This window comes from Nymphaea colorata, chromosome 2 (assembly GCF_008831285.2).
Source record: "Nymphaea colorata isolate Beijing-Zhang1983 chromosome 2, ASM883128v2, whole genome shotgun sequence".
Taxonomy (NCBI): domain Eukaryota; kingdom Viridiplantae; phylum Streptophyta; class Magnoliopsida; order Nymphaeales; family Nymphaeaceae; genus Nymphaea; species Nymphaea colorata.
Window position 1 is genome coordinate 28,955,029 of NC_045139.1, and position 19,879 is coordinate 28,974,907.

Consider the following 19,879-nt stretch of genomic DNA (forward strand, 5'->3'; position numbering starts at 1 on the left):
GTGTAATAGGTTTCAAGAACATAATGTTGTTCTTATCAGATGGCCTCTTATAAAATTAAAAAGAGTGTTCCACACCTCTTTTTTTTTTTTCTTTGATCAAAACCATCTTAGTTTTGATGTCCTCGTGTCCATCAAGACCCGGGTCACAAGCTTGAAACTCAAAATCCTGAGGTCTAAAGCATATGGTTGGCGTTACAACTGCATTTTTTATCTATTATTAATCCCCAAGATTTCATGAGATGCGCTTTTGGAAAACTATGTTTTTTTATCAGTTAATGTTATTTCTTAAATGCCCGCTATTCTTGGTTTCACATTCAGGAGCGGCCAAATAAGTCATAAGCCATCTGACTCCACGTCTTTACTCCATTGGTGCCGTGCCATCTAACAATTGCGGCATATACATGTAAAATCATGCATGACGCATGCCGGTAGATGCCTGGTTGCAGTAGTTAGGGAAACGTGCACGGGAGCCACAACACTTGGAAGCTAGTGTGTCACAATTGATCAGATTAATTTGTTACGTGCCCAGAAAAATAAAAATCAAATTCGGCTTATCTTGGTACTGTTCGCCTAAAATTGACAACGTTGCATCAATTTGCCAGATCCTTTCCTTTGTGCTGTGCTCGTAAGACTTGGTGGCCCCGAGCTCACCTTTAATAAGAAAAATAATAGTGGTAGTTTCACATTTCCTCGATCATTCAACTTAAATAAGCCCCAAGTTTGATAGTTATTGTCACCAGCGCCGCAGGTATAAGATAAATCAGATATTTCAGGCTCGTTGATCTAGCGTCTTGCAAAAGAATATTGCTGCTTATTAGAACTTCATCTTGGATCGAAGAACTTGCAAGTGAAAATCGAGCTTTATTATATTTTGATAACAGACGTTTCGAAGAATCTGGCTACCGATCACTGCGTAGCTGCGAAGGGGCAGCATTATTGTTATTGGAATTCGGAGGTGATTAATGATCAGAAGGCAGGAAACTCAATCAGATGGGGACACCTTCCCCTCGGCAGCACTGGACACTCGATCAAGGTGGTGGCCGTGGTGTCGACGCACACGAAGATCTGGTACAGTTGACGCTGCCTGCTCTCATCGGCATTGCATTCTATTCCTGGTGTGAACCCTGCTGCTTCTTCTACGGCGTTTCTGATGCTTTCCAGGCTATACAGTCCGTCATCCGGGTGAATACCTGGACATGATTATTAACGGAACATGTTCATGCCAACAATTATAAATCCTCAAGTGATACCAGAGGCTACATGTGAATTTAACTTGTAACCTTTTCAGCAGAAGAGCAGAAACTAAATGACTGTGGTTCTAGTGAGGTTATTTCATCTTTAAGTATCAAGTCACGTAAGAGCTGATCTACCTGCACTCTGAAGGATGTGGAGGAGGTTGAGCTGGGTTTTGAGGTTCAGCGCAGCTTGGAAGTACTGGTGCTGGTCCAGCATCGAGCAAGTCCCGTGCTTCTCCCATTCGTGGGACCAAAAGTTGGTGTCGTCGCTGCTTGGGCATGACAGAGACGGCCATTCCTTCTCCATCTCATCCCTCAAGTCTGATATCTGCAATGAATTTCAATTCATCTTTTATAATGTATATATGTTCTTACTCGTCTCTATTTTGTTCTTCTTCCAATTTTTTGATTTATTTTTATATGGTATCAGAGCCAAGTTTTGAGTTGATTAGTTGCTTCTCAGGTTGATATGTCAACCTCCTTGTTGAGTGCCTTACCAATTTTTCACAAATTTTGGCATGCATCAGAGATAAGCAATCACCAATTTTTCACTCAAGGGGTGTTTGTTTACCTTGGATCTGAGATAAGATGTGATTTTAGATCATTGGGAATCTCAAATCCTTGGATTTGAGGTCAGACAACACCTGGTGTTCGATTACACTGTGGGTTCTACATAAACAGCCTCATATGCGAGATGTGATGCTACCAGACATATACCTATTGATCTAGTGCTGATTTCTTGCTTCTATCAGCCATTAATAATTTTAGGGTCGCACAATCTTCTCTATGTTTGCAACTTCAGGTACTTCATTTGCCCTTCGATTTGAGTGACCAAAGGAGATTGCAGAATATCAAAATTGTTGATTCCTGATGGATGGAAGTTGAAAATCACATCAGCAGGACAAAAGGGGGCCGCCATCGATATGGATGTAGGCGGTAAAAAGTTCAAGCTTGTTGGAAGTTGCGCATGGAAGTAGTTGAAAACAAAAACTAATTAACCAATTGAAAAGCTTGACTCTTATACTTTCACTATAAAAAGAAAATTGACCTAGAACAGCAGACTGACATCAATGTCAAGAATAGAGATGAAAGCAGAAAATATTTATCTGACTTTCTCGGCAGAGAGAGAGAGAGAGAGAGAGAGAGAGAGAGAGAGAGAGAGAGAGAGAGATGTTTGTCCTTTTTCATCGAGAGAGGATCAGGTGGAGGAGGAGAGAGAGACAAGTGGCTTAATAAGGTCTTTTTATGATGAATGGCCCATCATATGCCACGTGATCAGCTGGGGATGCTTTTCCAGGGAAAATTGGGATTCTATGCAATAAGAAAATTAAACACGGATTTGTACAGACCTCTGATATATTGAAATGGGAATGCCTGTTGCAGTCGGAGGGATAGCTGCCGTCGTCGTAGTTAGGCCACAAGCCGTGGATGCTGAAATCTGCCGCCGGCTTCCCCGTCCTTGGGTAGCAACATCCTCTCCTCGTGTCACAGTAAGACCCTGGCCACTGTATCCAGATTAAGAGAAACGCCGTAAGTTAATTTTCCTATTAGGACTATCTTCATGGGAATTGTTTTCACAGTTTCAAACACATGAAGGGATCAAATTGATCCGGAGTACTCAGATCCTCTTATTAGTAGCAGTACCAGAAGACGATGGTAGTCTGAAAAATGTTAGTAGCAGCAATAGAAGATAATGGTCATGATGATGAAGCTTTACCTGCTGAACGAAGAAAAAGAAATCAAACTCCCGGGGCATTGACATGACACAGGGCAACAAGAGCAGAAAGACCACCGTCGTCGTCATCCCCAAGTAACCTGACGCAAACTCCATCTCCAACGTCTTGGCACCACGTTAATTACTCACAAGAACGAAGGGGATGTGCTTGAATATCTCTGCTAAAAGTACTGGTGCTTGCCTCATAATCTCATATATAGAAAAAGAAAGAGAGAGAGGCAGTAGTGCTACATAAGTGGGATTGTGGGAAGGCTGGTCCGGAAATGATACTGTAGGTTTGTCATCATTTTCTTATCGTTTCGATAGGTGTGCACTGTACTATAATAGAAACAGGGCAGAATTTATAAAGGAATATGCCATAATGATTTCTGTGCAATCATTGACTTAAGGTGTTTGTTCCATGCGAATGCTGTAGTAATGAAAAATGGACATTTCATGCATCGTGCTCTTTAAGTTTTTAAAGTTGCGGCCTCGTCTCAACTTTTCTTTTTTTTTTCAGAAGAATGTCAACAGACAACTGTCAATATGGTCAGTTGTATAGGAAGATCATCCCTTCGGCTGGTTGAAGAAAACGGCCATCTTTCTGCAGATCGAAACGTGGTCTCTTTAACTCTTATACCATTAGCCCGTGTTGATTCCTTCTTAATTTAACTGATCCTTTCTTGCAGTGTTAATCTCTTAGATTATATTCAGCTTTACTTTCCCTAAGCTAATTTGCATTTAAAGACTAAAAATCTTATCCTACCGTCTCAAGAGACTTCCCCTTGGATCATTCATATAAGTACCGCAGCCACGCGGCCAAGTCCCCTTCCTTCCGGTCCATGGAGAGCAGTCATGGTCCTACCCAATCCTGGCACTCAATTCTCCACGTCAATTGGCATACATAGAAGGCTAGAACCATCATATTAACCAATTTCTAAGATGCCATGAACTCTCGTTTGTTAATAGCAAAATCCCCACTTGCCAAGATCTCTTTCTCTCTCTCATGCTTCTTTAACAAAGAAAAAAATCATCACAGAATAAATTAATTGAGAAAAATGTGAACTACTATTTTCCCTCTATAAAAGCTACACCATGCTTTAAAACTTTCACAACAAAGCGAGAAATTTTTCATTAAAAAACCAAAATAAATTTTCTAAATTTTGACACGAATCAAAATATCATTTTTCAAAATTTTGTTGCTCCGTCCCAAAAAAATAAACTAAAGCTGAAAGCTAAAGGAAAGTCAAACTTTTCCAAGCTCCATCATTCTGTTACAGCTAGGAAAGCTCTGCATCGAGAATGTCAACCACCATCTCCCTCACAAGCTCCCGCCTAACCGTGTGCAAGTTCCAAGAAAAACCAAAGGAAGATTCAGCCAGAAATCTCGCCTCTAAAATGTTCAAGACCAATGATAAGAATGCAGAACTTGGTTTCACCAGAAGGCGGCTGTTGCGAGACTCATGGCTGGTTTCTCTTGGAACAGGGATTTCCATGGCTCAGTCTGCAAGAGCAGAGCCGAGTAGTCCTCAAGATTCAGCTTCTAATAGAATGTCATACACCAGATTTCTTCAGTACTTGGACGAAGGAATTGTGGGAAAAGTTTATCTTTTCGAGAAAGAGTTGGCAGCCATTGCGGAGATATCTCACCCAGTTCTTGGTCGAACTCAGAGGGGAAGATTCAATTACCCGGTCTACAACCAGAGCTTCTGAGGAAGCTCAAGGAGAAGAATGTTGATTTTGCAGCACACCCTCCAAAGATCAACATGGGCGATGCAATCTTCGAGCTGCTAGGAAATTTAGCATTTCCTCTGCTGCTGTTGGGCTCACTTTTTCTCAGATCATCTCAACTAAATAATCCTGGAGGACCCAACTTGCCTTTTGGGCTAGGAAGGTCCAGAGCGAAGGTCCAGGTGGAACCGAACACAGGAGTCACCTTTGATGATGTCGCCGGCATCGATGACGCAAAACAGGAGTTCAAAGAAATTGTGGAATTTTTTAAGTCTCCAGAGAAATTGGCAGCTGTTGGTGCTAAGATTCCAAAGGGAGTTCTGATGATTGGCCCACCGGGAACGGGAAAAACGCTTCTGGCCAAAGCCATTGCTGGTGAGGCAGGAGTTCCGTTCATTTCATTGTCAGGATCAGAGTCCATAGCGGTATTTGTGGGCGTGGGACCATCAAGAGTAAGAGACTTGTTTTCAAAGGCCAAGGCAAATGCTCCATGTCTTGTCTTCATAGATGAGATAGATGCAGTAGGCAGACAGGGAGGAACAGGAATTGGAGGTGGAAATGACGAGAGAGAGCAAACTTTGAATCAGTTGCACACAGAGATGGACGGGTTCGAAGGTAACAGTGGAGCTGATTGTTATAGCTGCGACTAACCGACCGGAAATTCTGGATTCCGCCCTGCTGAGACCAGGAAGATTTGACCGTCAGGTATCCCATCAGCTGCTTAGCCTTTTCTGTAATTTTCAGCAGTAAGGTAAAATAATTTTCCGTAGACTAGGAGTCATTTCAAACGTTCATGCATGATCTAAACAGGTTGCTGTTGGCTTGCCCGACGTGAGGGGAGAGAAGAGATTCTTAGAGTTCACAGCAGCAACAAAAAGCTCGACCGGAGCATCTCTCTCAAGGTCATCGCGATGAGGACACCTGGATTCAGTGGTGCAGACCTAGCCAACCTCATGAATGAAGCTGCGATCCTGGCAGGCATGAAAGGGACAGAAAAAATAACCATCAAAGAGATAGATGACTCCATTGATAGAATAGTTGCAGGAATGGAGGGCACAAAGATGATTGATGGAAAGAGCAAGACTCTTGTTGCCTATCATGAAATTGGCCATGCTGTTGGTGCCACTTTACAGCAAAGTTTTTTGTTGCTCTCTGAGTTTCTTTTCGCTGTTGAGAGATCCTTTAGATACTTGAATTGAAAATCTGATATGTGTCTCTTTCCGTTCCTTTTGCCGTAATTCCAGAACTTTGACCCCCGTCATGACCCAATACAGAAATTGACCCTTGTTCCTCGAGCTTTCAAAGCAACAGATCTTTGCTAGGATAGTTGGTGGTCTAGGAGGCAGCTGGAGGAAGTAATATTTGGAGAATCTGAAGTCACTACTGGGGCAGCTGAAGATCTGCAGCAGGTTACACAGATCGGAAGACAGGTAAGTGTCACTAGAAAAATATGTTATTCAACAAAGGAATGATTAAACTCTTTTAGCAATGGAGTGATTTTTGTGTTTGTCCTTCTGTCAACAGATGGTCACCACGTACGGGATGTCTGAGATTGGACCGTGGTCGTTGGTAGATGAGTAGATCCAATGGTGCACAGCGGCGATCTAGTCCTGAAGATGCGCAAGAAATTCCATGTCTGAGAAACTCGCAGCAGACATTGACAAGGCCGTCAAAGCGATAATAGACAAGGCGTATGAAACTGCAAAATCCCATATCAGGAACAATCGAGCCGCAATCGACCACCTTGTGGACGTACTACTCGAAAAGGAAACCCTTTCGGGAGATGAGTTCAGGGCGATTTTGTCGGAGTTTGCAGAGGACCCATTGGAAAATGTCAATAGAAGTTCTGTAAGGAGATGATCTCCTCTTGAATTTGACCACTATGATCGATGTATTACTATAATATAGCAATAATCAATGCAACACAAAAGGTAGTTTTAGAACACGGTGCAATGCATCTTTCAAATTCTCCATCTCATGAAATTGATCGAATCATGATTCCTTCTTATTGTGCATGAAAGCAAAGGTATTGCAGCAACAATGGTTTCTTTTAGGCAATTCATCAAACGATTAACTTGTCACGCCCCCTCGAAAAAATCGATTTAAATAGTATCCGAAATTTTACCACGTCTCATGAATTAAACCTTCACCCGGAACAGAACCAAAATCTATCGATTTGATGTTGAGGCCTCTATGACCTAAGTCCTATTTAAGTGTTGACCATCTTTTGGTACTCATGCTTTCCCTCCTGTATTTTTGTGTCAATTTGGCCAATACGGACATGTGCTTCTGCGGCCAAAAGGAGCCTTGCCACCCAGCAATGATAACGTCAATAGCTCATTCTTTGTGATTTTTTCCACTACTTTGTATTATGTTTTAGACTTTTAGGTAACATTTTCCAATCAGAATCACTGGGAGAGAAGCTCCCCCACCATTACTAATTTTAGGTTAGAACATTCGAAATAGACAAGAGGGTGTAAAAATGTAAAGTAATATATTCAGAAAAAATGTTTCATGCTTCAAGTTAAGAAGTTCACCTCAGGCCCTTATTTGAAATGTTCAGTGAAAAGTATACCCTTACTAAAAAATAATCACAACAAGGTGAACCAGAAAAGGAAATTTCCCATTATTTGGGCGTGATTATTTCAACTGCACCCAAATTAAACTGTAGCCATGTTTACCGTGAAGAATTTAAGCCATGAAACGCAACGCTTATTCAACTATTGCCCACCTTCAAATCATTCAGCGTCCCTATCCAGAGTGGATGAAACTGCTCAAAAACTATGTCCTTAAGGCTAATATATAGTTCTACCTTGCAAGGGTATTGAACCCTGACCTTTTATTTAAAAGCCCTGAAGTTAATTAATGCGCCTATGAGAAGCTCTCATCCGCAAGCGTTCAGATCTCCAGTTACATTTTCAAAAAGGAATGACAGAAAAGATAATTCCATCACAACAAGCATAGCATAGCCATTTGCAATAGAACCTAGACAAGCACGTTTATATATATATAATATATATGTATATATTATATATATGCAGACTAACATTTGGTACGAGTACATAAGGAAAAAGTCACATAGATGATTGTGTGTATTGGTCTGTTAATGAAGTAGAGTAATGGTTCTCAACAAGTTGGCTCATAAGCCGTCTCTTCTTGTAGTTGGCCTTGAAGCATGCCTGCCTCAGTCTCTTGGTGTTCTCAGGCAACTGCATTGCAGGCATCATCTCCATCTGCTTCACTTGTTCCTCCAGTGCTTCAATTGCAAGCCTCGACCTGTCCTCCCCTATTTTGCCATCTTCTTCTCCCAATTCCTGCATGTGTGCGCATAAGTAACCCCTTAGCCTTTCTCTTTTGGAACAGAATAGCAGTTACGGCAGGTTAAAGTTTCAAGTATACCGAACTTAAAGCAGAACTGCAAGACCATGGCAAGCTTGAGCTGAAAAATGTGGGGAAAAGTAAAATTGCAGCTAATGAATGAAGACGTGGAACGGAGAATTACCTGAACACTACGTATTAAACTTCTCAAACTCTTCATCTTCCTGTGAGGCCATCTTGGGATTCCATATTCCCTGCATTTCTTCTTCAGTACTGTCAATCCTACGTCCATTTTCTTAGCTGCCTGTGTTATAGGCATGTAGAAGTACTTAGACAACTCGACAAAAGTGATCTCTTTCCCTCTTTCATTGCCGTACTTCTTCCTTTTCAAACTCTCGTCATTCTTCTTTTCACCATTTTCAATGAGGCCATTTTGTACAGTGCTGCCACTGCTGCAATGCTCCACCCCTCTGTTCTCGAAGCAACAAAAAACATCACCAGGGTCAGGGAGCAGAGTATCTCCTTTCACTTGTTCACCAATTAGAAGCCCATGTTCACTGAATAAGCCTATAAAATAAAGTGCAGAAACCGTTAGCTAGAAATGTATTGTATAGACTAAACGCCTCAAATGAGTAAAAAACCAAGATTCTTTTTGGCAGACAACTAAGACATGTTGTTGATTGGTTGATAAAGGGTCAACAGACACTGATAGTATTAAGAAATCTTTATGTACATCGAATATTAAAAAAAGATGCATTTAGTATCTCAGACTGCAGTGTTGCATCGACTTCCACATTTCTATTTCAGTTCTCAGAATTTTTTACATTCTTTTCCGCAGATTTTTCCCCATCACCTATACTCACGTTATCTAAGAACAAACAGGAAAGCAAAAAAAAAAATGGTCCCCCAACATGTTTACTTACAAAGAAATGGAGCCTACCTTGAAATTGGTAACGTTGAGATGACACCAGTGAGCAATTGCAGCGCAATATTTCTTCCCACGAATCGAAATCCTCTAATAGTGGCGGTAGATCGACTATGTTTTCAATGTCTACTTGAGACTGCTGCTTCTCATATATCATCGGCAGTTGCCTTTATTAATACCCACAACATGAATACTTGTTAGTATGAGCAGTTTGATGCACATTTTCTATGAAAGAATCAACGCGATAGTAAACTACAGTATAAGCAAAACAAATCCGATGAAAACGTGGAAAGTAAGAGAAATGGAAGAAAAGAAAGATGAAGATGAACACTTCAATTTCTGAAGAGTGAGTTGATTGCAAAACCATGAGACGTGGATCGACGAGCAAGGTATCGTTCCATCCATGGAACTTTTTCCATTAAAGAAACTGTTTTGAGCAGGTGAAAGTCGTGCATAAGAGCCAATGAGGAATGATGAACGGAAAAATAACAGCATATGACGAAACAAAAAACTCATTACTTGGGTACGTGGTTTGCTTACTCATATTTCACTGACGGGCTATCTGCAGCATACTGTATGTTCTGTTGAAATCCTTCATTGCTCAACATTTCAAAAACCATTGTCTCCACCATCTGTCTTTCCAGATCATCCATATACGCCACGGAGAGAGAGAGAGAGAGAGAGAGAGAGAGAGAGAGAGAGAGAGAATGAGCTAATTCTCCTATGACTGCTGAACAGAAGGCTATTATAAGACGGGGAGGAGATTGAAAACGGATGGAATGGAGAGTGAAGAGGGTGGACATGGCGCCGTCTCATGCACACGCGCATGTATGTGCATGAATGCACGTTGGTGGGGAGGTTTTACAGTAATGAATGCTGAAGCATTTCCCAAAAATGCCCTCAAACGCTATCTCTCTCGAACCAAGGATAACGGCCTCCACAATGGCTCTTATCACAAAACCCAATTACGGCCGTTTCCATCATTTCTTGCCATGCAGTAAATGCTCCATGAATGTCCTTCGCCGCTTCATGGCCGCCTTTTCCAAGATACTTCTGATCCTGTTTGGTTATCTTCAACCCAGATTCTCCAATCCATGATATGTGACAAGCATGTCTTTCTTAGTGGAGATCAAGTCGTTAGCTCACGGCTGTTCCATGCTCTGGCACTTATAATCGGAATCTCATGGAGACCCATCAAACGACAAATTGATGATGCAAAGCTATTGCGCCTCTGTTCTCTAGAACTTCTTGCATTTTTTATGTTCTTGTTTCAGTGTTTTTTCAGGATCATTCTCGCTATTAACTGCTAATATAACTGAAATGATCACATAAAATCGAGCAGTTTATCGAGTTCAGATGGAGCCCATGGTGGCGTCATGTTATGCGGCCACTTCTGCTAGTCATATCTACTGATGGAGGGGGGTTGGAGGCTTTCCTCATTATTGGGCACACGTTCATATAATCAATAAAATTGATTGAGTGCCTTCCAACGTGGCGTTGCAGTTTTTGTTTCAGGTAGGCGACTTTAAGGCACTCCCTTGTTTTGCTCGTGCTACCTTTCACCTCTGTTAAGAAATGGCTTCTGTTAAGAAGGAGTTTGTGCCCATTAGGAACCAGTGAAAAGATAAGGTAGAGTTAGATGCAGCAAAAGCAAGTCTGCCGACACGACAGCCAGATGAGCAAAAGCTTACTATCAGGTCCACAAAAGGGGCCAATTGGTTTATAACTTTATATATATATATATGTGTGTGTGTGTGTGTGTGCCTACATTTGTATTTGGTAAACACATACAATAAAATAGATATCTCGAACGGTGGGCAGTTGGGAAAATCAAGGCTCAACGACATTAGGGTCAACCACTATCCGCATTGCAAGTTGCAACCTTTGGCATTCCTGAGCGCGGCAAAGGATATGTCAATGAAAAGAACACAGCATTACCACCATAGCTGACATTAGATAAACGAAATAGATACAGCAACAAAATCGTACTTATTGACATCAAGGATGGGAATTATTTCAAAAATTTCCTCATCCAGTCAACAACATTTTCCACTCCTTTTTATTCTAAAGTACCAAAATATGAATAATAAAAATGACCCTATTGCTTGCAGTGAGGCAGAAACAACATATTGAGCTCCATTTTTATTCTAAATTACACGAAAAAAGAATACAAGCTAATTCTGCTCCTCTCAGCAGTATATGATCTGCAGTACCTTCAGAAGCCACAATTAAAACATCAAACTCGCTTCAGGACTCGGGAGATATGCATGGCTAACGGTGCACTGAGAGTTGCAAACAATAGAACCAGCCTCAGACTGATCTACCAGTACTCTCCACATGAACAAGTTCCATTCCTGAAGTGATGGAATCTGTTAAGATCCCTTAAAACGATCTCACGATTAAAGACCAAGGAGATAAACTTTGCGGCAGAATGGCAATCCCCACAAACACGAAGATTTTTTACAACACGAATCGTAGTCCCAGGAGGGGTATTCAGCAACCCATAAGCAATGGCCAGTTTCTCACTATGGTACCGAAGCGTTGCCTCCTTTTCTTCCTCCTCCATATCTGCATGGTACACCTGGGACGTGTCAGGCACATATCCTACCAATTTCAATTGCTCAACCAATTGATCTAGCATCCCATGAAGCTTTCTGGAGTGAGGGTGTTCTCCGTCCCCTGAGAAGAATTCATGAACTGCGTTATCGATCTCGATTGAACTACAACCAGGTACTTTAGTAATACCCCTCTCTTTCATAAGCTTCCTAATTGCCTTCACATCGTCCCATCTTCCAGCAGCAGCACACATGTTCGATAAGATCACATAGTCTCCACTGTGGGAGCGTTGTACTTCAAAAATATGGTCGACCACGTGTTTGCCCAACTCTACATTGCCATGAACAGCGCAGGCAGCTAGCAAAGTGCGCCACAGTATAAGTGTGGGCTTGATCGGTAAGCTTTGGACGAACTCATATGCTTCGTCTAGAAGCCCTGCTCTACCATAAAGATCCACCATGCAGCCGTAGTGTTTAATCCCTGGCTCGATCCCATACACTCTTGACATGCTATCAAAGTACCGGCGACCTTCCTCCACCAAGCCAGTATGGCTACAGGCATAGAGAACGCCGAGGAACGTGATGTTATCTGGCAGCATGCCTTTTCTCTGCATCTCCTCAAAGAGCAAGAGCGCACTTCTTCCATGCCCATGAATAGCAAAAGCCACAATCATGGCAGACCAAGCCGGTGTATCTCTCTGCGGCATTTGGTCGAAAACCTGTTTTGCGTCATCTATGCTCCCACATTTGGCATACATGTCAATCAACGCTGTGTTGACCTTTACATTCACATCAAATCCATTCTTGTTAACATACTCATGAACCCATTTTCCAAGCTGAAGGGCACCCAACAGGGCACAAGAGGAAAGCACGCTAAGCAGAGTAACATACGTTGGCTTCATATCATCGCACGCCTGCATTTCCCGAAACAGTGCCAACGCTTCATTCGGCTGGCTGTTCCGAGCGTAAGCAGTGATCATGGAGTTGAAAGAAACAACTTCTCTTCTCTCAGGCATTTTATCAAACACTTTGCGTGCGGACAGAATCTGTTCACAATCTGCATACATATTGATCAAAGTAGGAAGAATATACACGTTGTCGTCCAACCCAAGCTTGATAACAAGGCCATGAATGGCCTCGCCTTCTTTGAGGGCAGTTGCATTGGCACACGCCTTGAGTACAGAAGGGAAGGAGTAGTGATCAGGAAGCAAGTCCGATTCACGCATACGGGCGAAGAGAGAGACAGCACGAATGGGGCAGCTGGTGCGGGCATAGCCACCCATCACTGTGTTGAAGAGGATAACATCTGGTTGGGAGATTTGCTCGAACAGGTGGACAGCGAAGTCTAAGGCATCGGGAAGAGTGAAGGAGCAGAAGCGGATGAGCCTGGTGACGGATGGAACATCGCTCTGGAGGTTGGTCTTGATGATGACAGCTTGAATCTGCTTGAATTCTTCGATGGTTTTGCATCCTTTCAAGAGAGAGAGTGTCCTTTGGTGGGCTTGGCCGTTCTGCCCTTCGAGTTTCGGCTGGCCGAGGGAGGACGGAGGGTGGCATGGCAGAGCTGTGGACACGGCCATTCCTAGTTGCCACTCGCTCATTCCAGTAAACTCAGCCACTCTTTTTGTATTTGGCTTCTCTGAGAGGAGCGACGGCATCACGACTTTATCGCCAATCGCCAGCCGAAGGAAGTATGAATGACTATCATGTCACCCTGCTGCCAACGTAAAACAATCGGCTCGTTGTTCGTTGATATTGCGTTAATCATTTTTCATACGTAGTCGGTGTCATTTATCACCTTTCCTGCATACTTGATGAGACAAGTCGACTTACTCGATATAGAATTTCGAGTGAGTGACTGACCTGAGTCCAATAACAGCAGTTCTTGTGTCCGTTTTATCCGTTTAGGGCTGCATGACAGTAGTAGGGCTGCACAATCAGTCGGGTTAACTCGACCTCGATTCCAACTTGCTCGAAACAGCCTTACTGCACAATTGTTGTACTGTGCTTAATTGACAAGTGTCATTATCCTAATTAAATAATATAATCAATCACATTCTGGTGTATTGTTTGGCTGGATTACAAATAGTGACAAGTGTGATTACCTTAATTGAATCGCATCCAAAGCAAGTCAGAATCACCTTTGAAGGGTTTACGTGGAAGGTGGTATCCGTTAATTAAAAGGTTTGAGAGTTTAGTGAATGCAAGAATATGTTTGAAACAATTTTTTATATTTGATCACAAATTTATGTATTTAATTTTAAATTGGCAATAATTTTACATGGACAACTACCTAAAGTTAATTTGCGCTAACAAATTTTAAAATTAGTTTCACAAAGATTCAACGAAAAAAAAAATCTTGAAATGGTAGACTATTTTTCCCGGTTTCCGACTTTTTGCTAAAGCCCCTTGCCAAAGATGCTTGTACTTGATCTTAATCTGCTTAGATAGATGTGGTCAAGACATCTGAATCCTAATTCAAGATAGCATCTGAATCCTAATTCAATATGCAATTTTCTAGCTGAAATTGAATCTGGTTTGATATGTAACTCGAATAGGATAAAGTTTCGACACAGATATTCAGATATTTGACCTCATACCAGTTTGGTTCAAATTCTATTTAAGAAAAATAGATTTTGAATCTGACCCTTATTTGATGGAGTGATTATGTGGAATTTAATACAAGCGGACGTGAGTGAAGGTGCTAGTGCGAGTGCGACCCGGATTCGCACCCATGCATAATCAAAGTGAATCAAGTGCAGTCAGCCGTACCTGCTATGTTCGCGCACTTGACTCGCGTTTGACGCGAGTTCCGTGCGGTCAAACAGCGTCACCAACATTTGGTCCATTTTTTTGTTTTTTTTTTATTTTCATATGTAAAACACGGTTTAGGGCACTTCCCGCTCCTCTCTCTCCGTCTTCTGCCTCTGCCGGCTCCTTCCTCCGTCTTCTCCCTCCACCGGTGGCAGCTCCTTCTTCCGTTCTCCCTCTCGAAGCACCTAACCACCGGCGGCTGCTCCTTCCTCCGTCTTCTCCCTCTCGAAGCACCGAAGCACCGGCGGCTGCTCCTTCCTCTGTCTTCTCCCTCTCGAAGCACTGAAGCACTGGCGGCAGAGTTTTTTCGACGGCCGGCGACAGAACTTTTCCTCGGGCGACAGGGCTTTTCCTCGGGCGACAGGGCTTTTCCTCGGGCGACAGAGCATTTAAGCACCCACCGCGACGTCTGTGTTTTGGGTATTCTAATTTTTCCTTTCTGTTGCATATTCCAGGATATCACGCCTTTTTTTGTTTGACCGTTCGAAACTTATAGTTGGCTTGTTGTTGCAAGATGCAGCACGGGAGCTGCTGCAATAGGGGCAAGCTTGTCGTTCTCTTTTTCTTTTTGTATGCATCCCTTGTTGAGATCAGAGACACATAGTGGCGTCTCTGCTACAAATGCTCTATAGAGCATACTCCCGAACTTTGCCATTATGTGATATACCAATTGAGCAGCGCACTCTTTCAGTATCTGATGCTATTGCTGAATGCCGGAGATAAGGATCTCATGTTTATTCCAGGACTGACTTGGCCATGCAAGTGCTTGAATCTAGTATGGGCATTTTGCCTTTTAGGCCGTACTATACGAAACCCCCAAACTGAAGTCGACCCTTTCTTCGGTCCATAGCTTCCATGGAATCAAATTCACTCTGTTCATCTCTGTTTCATAATTTTTATCAAACACGCGTGTGCTTTTCAGATTTCTGCAATTATAGCCTCCTATGTGGTTTGGGCAAGATAATGCGCCTATAATTTGTATTTTCTCTCTGAAATATAGGAATGCTCTTTCGCACATTCGATATGTAAGGTCTGCTGCCATATGGGTTCAAGCTGTACTTGAGGGCCTTGTGATCTTAACTATTCTTTCAGTTTAAAATTAGTTACCTCTATTTTGCTGAATTGTATTTGTTATATTTATGTTGTATCGGTTATCAGTTGCTTTCCTTAGCTTATGATTTAATCTATTGTGTTAAATCGTGTATGTTTCTTGTTATTGATATTTTAGTTCAAGAGTTTGTTTTATAATTGCTATTGTTCTGTATTTCAATTTAGGTGCATTATTTCAATTGTTATTTGATATTTTGTGGTTTATAGACAATTTTTGTAATATATTATATATAGTAATAATAATAATAATAAATCCCCTCGCCGCACCTAAATTTTTTGAGATGTGCCGCTCCAGCACCCGTACCACGCACCTATGTGACATAGCTCCGAGTATGTCGTTTTGGTATTGACAACTTTTTTTTTCTACACGCATTTATCTAAAAAAACTTGGGATAACTTGGAAGATTGCTTAACGTGACAACATCCTGAATTTGATAGGGTTATTCTTAGACTAGGATAACTTGAGCTATTGAGTTTTTGTTCTACCAACTGGTCCGCCTAGTTGGTTGTAGAAGACGACGTGTTATATGATAAGATATACTGAACTGATGTGTTACATTCTAGTATACAGAGAAAAAAATACCACATCAATCCCATTTTCTGGATAATTGGAAGCTCCAAACTATTTTTTCCAGTTTACTGTGCTGCTTACCTTTCAGTCAGTTAACTTAGGAGAAGTGGCGCGAGTAGTAGCTGCATGATATAGGTCTTGGATTATCCTCGATTTTATTTATATATAGTGCTTCATCATACTTGATTTTCCTGTTCACTGCTTTTCACAATTTTTTTGCTTATACCAAATGGTTTCTCTTCTGATAAGTCATGATTATAACAGTTAAGTTTACGCATTTAGGTCAATTTTTCTCATCACTGCAAACAAGCAAACTTTAAAAGTCAAATCTTGTTATCGATCCGTTTCTTTAAGCTGTTGAATTGGTTTCTTTATAGAGGTGATATGCAATTTACATATCTCTTGAGACCCGTAGCTTCCTAGCCCCAGCTTGCGAGTCGGGAAAAAAAGGGGGAAATGCTAGGTGCTTCAGCGATCCATTTTTCTAATTGTTTAGTTATTTTTTTGTTTTCGTTTACAATATCTTCGACATAAACATGTAGAAGTATGGGATAGAACTAATTATGCTACACAAGTGTAGAGCCCTCTAGGCAAAAACTTTCTTTTTGGCACTTTGGAATCTATTTATGGTGTTCTTAGTGCTTCCGTATAGCTAATGTTCCAGTTTCTTGCAATTACATTTTTTATATCTTGGAATGCATAATAAACAAGCTGGAAGATGGGTTTGACATAGATTTTGTCATGGAAGCATGCATGGAAAAGGCACTTTCTTTTTTTGTGTCTATTGATATAAAGTCATTCTAAAGGTTTTCTTGCAATTCGGGGCAATTGATGCCAAATTTTTGTTTCTCTATGTAGATACACGTGAAAGATGGGTTTGGTATCTCAGAATGCTCTATCTAGGAAGCGATCAAGTGACAATAGTCAAGCTAACCTCAATCAAGATAATGCTGGAGAAGTTGGTGATGTTTCTGCAGATCTAAAAAGTCAAAGAAGGAAACAAAAACGTGAGGCTTCTGCCAAAAATAAGGAACATAAAGTTGCCAATGAGATGCAGGAGATGAAGAAGTTGGAGGGCTTCCTGTTTGGCACTCTTCATTCTTCAGTTGGATTTGGTAAAGAGGTGGCAGAAGATACAGGGGAAGATATGAATGAGGATGGTGCATTTTTATCTAAAGATCGGTCGTCTGTTGCTGATGTTATTCTTCATGAGGATAATGAGGATGAGGTAGACAGGGAAGCTTCCATGAGTGATGAAGAGGGAGAGCCACACGAGACAAGGAAACCTGTATGGATTGATCAAGAAGAACAAATAGCAAAAATCAACATAGCCAGAACCAACAGGCTAAGAAAATTAAGGAGAGAAGAAGGTGAGATATTGGTCAGTGGAGCTGATTATGTTGCAAGATTAAGGTCACAGCATGTTAAGCTGAACCCCAGAACTGAGTGGGCGGAGCTTGGGTGGAAGTCTGAGAGAGATGATTCTGATGACGAATCAGATGAAGAGAATGAATTAGTTCGAGCTCAAGGTCGTGGTGCCAATGGCAACAACATCCTTTTGTCGAGTGAGGATGCAGTAGTAAGGAGCACAACAAAATTATTGCCTGGCCTCCTTGAGTTCTCAAGATTGATAGATGGCAATGCAGAGGACCCTTCAAATGGCCCCATTACATCAGTTGAGTTCCACAGGAATGCCCAGTTGTTGCTTACAGCTGGACTTGATAAAAAGCTTAGATTCTTTCAGATCGATGGAAAGAGAAACACTAAGATACAAACCATTTATCTTGAGGATTGTCCCATTCGTAAAGCTTCATTCTTGCTTGATGGATCACAGGCCATCATCAGTGGAAGAAGGAAATTTTTTTACAGTTTAGATATAGTAAATGCCAAGGTTGACAGAGTAGGCCCATTGATGGGCAGAGAAGAGAAGAGCTTGGAATCATTTGAAATATCCCCTGATTCTAGTACTATTGCATTTATCGGCAATGAGGGATATATTCTTTTAGTCTCTTCTAAATCTAAGCAGCTAATTGGAACTCTAAAAATGAATGGAACTGCTCGATCAGTGGCATTTGCTAATGATGGACACCAACTGTTGAGCTCGGGTGGAGATGGGCATATCTACCATTGGGACCTTAGGACAAGGAAATGCTTCCACAAGGGCATTGATGATGGTTGCATTAATAGCTCTGCATTGAGCGTTTCAAAAGATAGTACTATCTTTGCTGCAGGTTCAGATAGTGGAATTGTTAATGTTTATAACCGGGATGAGTTTCTTGGAGGCAAAAGAAAACCAATGAAAGCTCTTACTAATTTAACTACTAAAGTGGATGGGTTGCAGTTTAATCATGATGGTCAAATCCTGGCCACCTTTTCAAGCATGAAGCGTGATAGCGTAAAGTTGGTTCATGTACCATCTCTGAGTGTATTCTCAAACTGGCCCCCTTTGAAACATAACCTGCAGTATGTGCAGTGCTTAGATTTCAGTCCTGGTGGTGGTTTGATGGTCCTAGGAAATGCTGCTGGAAAGGTGCTTTTGTATAAGCTTCACCATTATGAACATGCATAATTTGATAGCAATCGTGTAAATTTTCTTCCTTGCAATCATATGGCTCATTTGAATTATGTCTTATCCTGGAATATGCAATGTTCTAAATATCCCTTCTCAGTTTTATCCAAAAACTCAATAAACTTGGTTACCTTTCAACAATACCACCTAGAAAAACAGGTCGCATTGATTAGCTTACCTTTCAGAACAGATTGCGAGGCTGCAAAGAAGAGAACCGTGAAGCTGCTGGAACCACTGCAGATAGTTGGAAGCCTACTATTCTTCTGTTGCAGCTTCCCGACTCCCCATTGTCATTGACAACAATATTTGACTCATTTGTAAGCAATGATATATTTGAAGAATGGGTATTTTTGTTTGCCATCCTGGAAAGTGAATCCTTTAAAATATTGGAAATGCCTGCAGGTACTAGTTGACAAAATGCATCTCAGAAATTGAAATGTAGCAATTAAAAAGAAGCAAACAGCCAAACACAACATAGGTATAGGGCCATAGCTGAGGAAAAAATAGCATGCAAATTTGAAATGTAATTGAAAAATGTACCATTAAGAAAGAATGAGCTGATAAAGAACTTGCCATGGAAGAAAGCTTGCATGCCTTGCATTGACATTACATATTGTTGAGGTATGATCAGGTCAAAAGTATAGGTGCTTAAGATCATATATGTGTCTCCAGAAATAGAATTTAGTTACTGAAGTTGTAATATATTGGTAGCTTATAGTGATATAGTGATATGGCAAACAGCAAGTACTACATCAAAAATTCTGCATTCTTGGTTTCTCATGATAGAAAATGAGAGAATAGTTTGATAAGCTCGTTGCCTCAGGTATCCCATAAGCCGTCATCGTGCATGATGTTCAATCACACGACCAGAATATCAAGATCCATCCTTCATACTCATAGCTCAATTAGAAGCTAAATGGATAGAGTCATAGACAATCAAAATCTGTAGATCCAAATGGACATCATTTAGAACAAGAAACTTTGAGCATCCAATTTACAGAATACATATTTTTATCGAGAGAACATGATATATAACATGCAAAATAATTGGAATTCTGAACGACTGCTCATACAGATGTGCTGGCTTCTCCAAAAACCAGAAACCAGAAGAAACTTACATTGTTGCTTTGAAACATAGTTGTTGTTTGATTGGTGTGACTTAATTAACTCAGTAATTATGCTTTTTTTTTTTTCAACAATGAGGTAAATGGCCAAGTTCCTAGTATCCTATGCAATAGTTACGAATGCCCCGGAATGTGATGTCTACAAATTTGTCATGTTGGTGCCGTTTATTATTTGTTGCAAGGAACGAGAATGGGTTGAGCACCGTATCATCA

The 19,879-nt window shown here is 41.2% G+C and overlaps 5 protein-coding genes and 1 long non-coding RNA gene across 7 annotated transcripts; 3 read left to right on the plus strand and 3 right to left on the minus strand.

The window, feature by feature from the left end:
- Positions 1 to 825: 825 nt before the first annotated feature.
- On the minus strand, positions 826 to 3,081 carry LOC116247103 (ribonuclease 3-like). Its single transcript, XM_031619062.2, has 4 exons — positions 2,953 to 3,081; positions 2,585 to 2,740; positions 1,371 to 1,563; positions 826 to 1,190 (listed from the first exon to the last, which is right to left on the minus strand). Exons 1-4 carry the CDS (start codon positions 3,064 to 3,066, stop codon positions 967 to 969), a joined length of 687 nt encoding a protein of 228 aa, XP_031474922.1. The 5' UTR covers positions 3,067 to 3,081; the 3' UTR covers positions 826 to 966.
- On the plus strand, positions 2,601 to 3,346 carry LOC126409852 (uncharacterized). Its single transcript, XR_007572691.1, has 2 exons — positions 2,601 to 2,725; positions 2,816 to 3,346. It is a non-coding gene; the product is annotated as an uncharacterized LOC126409852 (long non-coding RNA).
- An 849-nt stretch (positions 3,347 to 4,195) lies between these two features.
- On the plus strand, positions 4,196 to 6,598 carry LOC116247206 (ATP-dependent zinc metalloprotease FTSH 6, chloroplastic-like). Its single transcript, XM_031619229.2, is given in 6 exon segments — positions 4,196 to 4,621; positions 4,624 to 5,306; positions 5,308 to 5,385; positions 5,491 to 5,521; positions 5,524 to 6,110; positions 6,205 to 6,598. Coding segments are annotated over 5 exon segments (1,518 nt in total). The 5' UTR covers positions 4,196 to 4,251; the 3' UTR covers positions 5,880 to 6,110; positions 6,205 to 6,598.
- A 1,156-nt stretch (positions 6,599 to 7,754) lies between these two features.
- LOC116247533 (protein RKD1-like) lies at positions 7,755 to 9,080 on the minus strand. Its single transcript, XM_031619707.1, has 3 exons — positions 8,939 to 9,080; positions 8,183 to 8,565; positions 7,755 to 7,994 (listed from the first exon to the last, which is right to left on the minus strand). The coding sequence occupies exons 1-3, from the start codon at positions 9,078 to 9,080 to the stop codon at positions 7,755 to 7,757; spliced, it is 765 nt and encodes a 254-aa protein (XP_031475567.1).
- Positions 9,081 to 10,856: 1,776 nt separating this feature from the next.
- Positions 10,857 to 13,258, minus strand: LOC116246846 (pentatricopeptide repeat-containing protein At2g02980, chloroplastic). Its single transcript, XM_031618738.2, has one exon. It carries the CDS (start codon positions 13,134 to 13,136, stop codon positions 11,244 to 11,246), a length of 1,893 nt encoding a protein of 630 aa, XP_031474598.1. The 5' UTR covers positions 13,137 to 13,258; the 3' UTR covers positions 10,857 to 11,243.
- A 1,112-nt stretch (positions 13,259 to 14,370) lies between these two features.
- Positions 14,371 to 18,577, plus strand: LOC116248765 (U3 small nucleolar RNA-associated protein 18 homolog). Of its 2 annotated transcripts, none has more exons than XM_031621731.2 (2): positions 14,371 to 14,712; positions 16,832 to 18,577. In XM_031621731.2, exon 2 carries the CDS (start codon positions 16,845 to 16,847, stop codon positions 18,540 to 18,542), a length of 1,698 nt encoding a protein of 565 aa, XP_031477591.1. In that variant the 5' UTR covers positions 14,371 to 14,712; positions 16,832 to 16,844; the 3' UTR covers positions 18,543 to 18,577. The 2 variants fall into 2 exon arrangements, with proteins under 2 accessions (XP_031477591.1, XP_049932332.1); XM_050076375.1 differs by having other exon boundaries at positions 14,371 to 14,699.
- Positions 18,578 to 19,879: the final 1,302 nt, after the last annotated feature.

Bases quoted from the DNA above. Each gene is read 5' to 3' on its own strand.
- LOC116246846 (XM_031618738.2), bottom strand. From the start codon at position 13,136: ATGCCGTCGCTCCTCTCAGAGAAGCCAAATACAAAAAGAGTGGCTGAG.
- LOC116247103 (XM_031619062.2), bottom strand. From the start codon at position 3,066: ATGGAGTTTGCGTCAGGTTACTTGGGGATGACGACGACGGTGGTCTTT. The intron at 2,741-2,952 runs GTAAAGCTTCAT...ATCTGGATACAG, and splicing joins TCTTTTTCTTCGTTCAGCAG to TGGCCAGGGTCTTACTGTGA. The intron at 1,564-2,584 runs GTCTGTACAAAT...AATTCATTGCAG, and splicing joins CCCATTTCAATATATCAGAG to ATATCAGACTTGAGGGATGA.
- LOC116247533 (XM_031619707.1), bottom strand. From the start codon at position 9,080: ATGATATATGAGAAGCAGCAGTCTCAAGTAGACATTGAAAACATAGTC. The intron at 8,566-8,938 runs GTAGGCTCCATT...TTTATTTTATAG, and splicing joins TCAACGTTACCAATTTCAAG to GCTTATTCAGTGAACATGGG. The intron at 7,995-8,182 runs GTAATTCTCCGT...GCACACATGCAG, and splicing joins GTTTAATACGTAGTGTTCAG to GAATTGGGAGAAGAAGATGG.
- LOC116248765 (XM_031621731.2), top strand. From the start codon at position 16,845: ATGGGTTTGGTATCTCAGAATGCTCTATCTAGGAAGCGATCAAGTGAC.